The 742-nt window shown below is 35.6% G+C and overlaps 1 protein-coding gene across 1 annotated transcript in view; it reads left to right on the top strand.

The window, feature by feature from the left end:
• The window catches only part of LOC107576946 (14-3-3-like protein), a 28481-nt gene extending 28338 nt beyond the window's left edge, over nt 1-143 (top strand). The window contains exon 3 of the mRNA XM_016263067.1: nt 3-143. Coding sequence (XP_016118553.1) covers nt 3-143 — 141 coding nt within the window. The remainder of the gene's footprint in view (nt 1-2) is intronic.
• Nucleotides 144-742: the final 599 nt, after the last annotated feature.

Raw genomic sequence — 742 nt, forward strand, 5'->3', positions numbered from 1 at the left:
AGATAGATAGCTATGTCTACCTGACGGGCAAAGATGCCACACACTCCAATGATGACCAGTATGTTGAAGACAGCCGACCCAACAATGGTGCCAACGCCGACATCTCCCTTCGTGATGAACACACCTGCCAGTCAAGCAAGTGAACAACGGTCATATATGCGCTGGAGTCAAAATCGCATTGATCATTTAACTAATTTCATATTTTACTGTGTGGTTTCAATTTTAATATCAGAGGGCTTGGTCAAATATATTAATATTCATCCATGAAATGCACAGTTTGGCCATTTAACCCTATGAATATTTCTGTATCATGTTTGATACACAAATCTCTAAATATCTAAATTATTGTCATGATCAAAACACACAATCTACTGCATGCCTTCTGTTGTCTGACTGATAGTTCATGCTTTTAAGCAAGTAAAAGGCCTGTTAGTAAAATTGTACAAAGGTCCACCTTCAGCTTATGCTTCACATGTCTTTTTGCGGTTAAATCTTTACTGATTTGTATAAAGTAAACATTGGTATAACTTTTATATTGTCAGTAATATTATAAGATGGGCACTTACTGGACTGCAGCAGTTTAGCTTTACTTAATTATCCATAAGTTAATTTTTTAGAAAAATCATGTTCGAAAGTAAGTCTCAAATATGAACCATCTAGCTTTTGAGAAACGCTTACAGTATTTGTGCATCTCTCAATCATCGCTGTATTGCTTTGCATTATATCTTTTGAAACTACAGAG

This window comes from Sinocyclocheilus grahami, unplaced genomic scaffold, assembly GCF_001515645.1.
Source record: "Sinocyclocheilus grahami isolate Dianchi unplaced genomic scaffold, SAMN03320097.WGS_v1.1 scaffold4696.1, whole genome shotgun sequence".
In the NCBI taxonomy this organism is placed as follows: domain Eukaryota; kingdom Metazoa; phylum Chordata; class Actinopteri; order Cypriniformes; family Cyprinidae; genus Sinocyclocheilus; species Sinocyclocheilus grahami.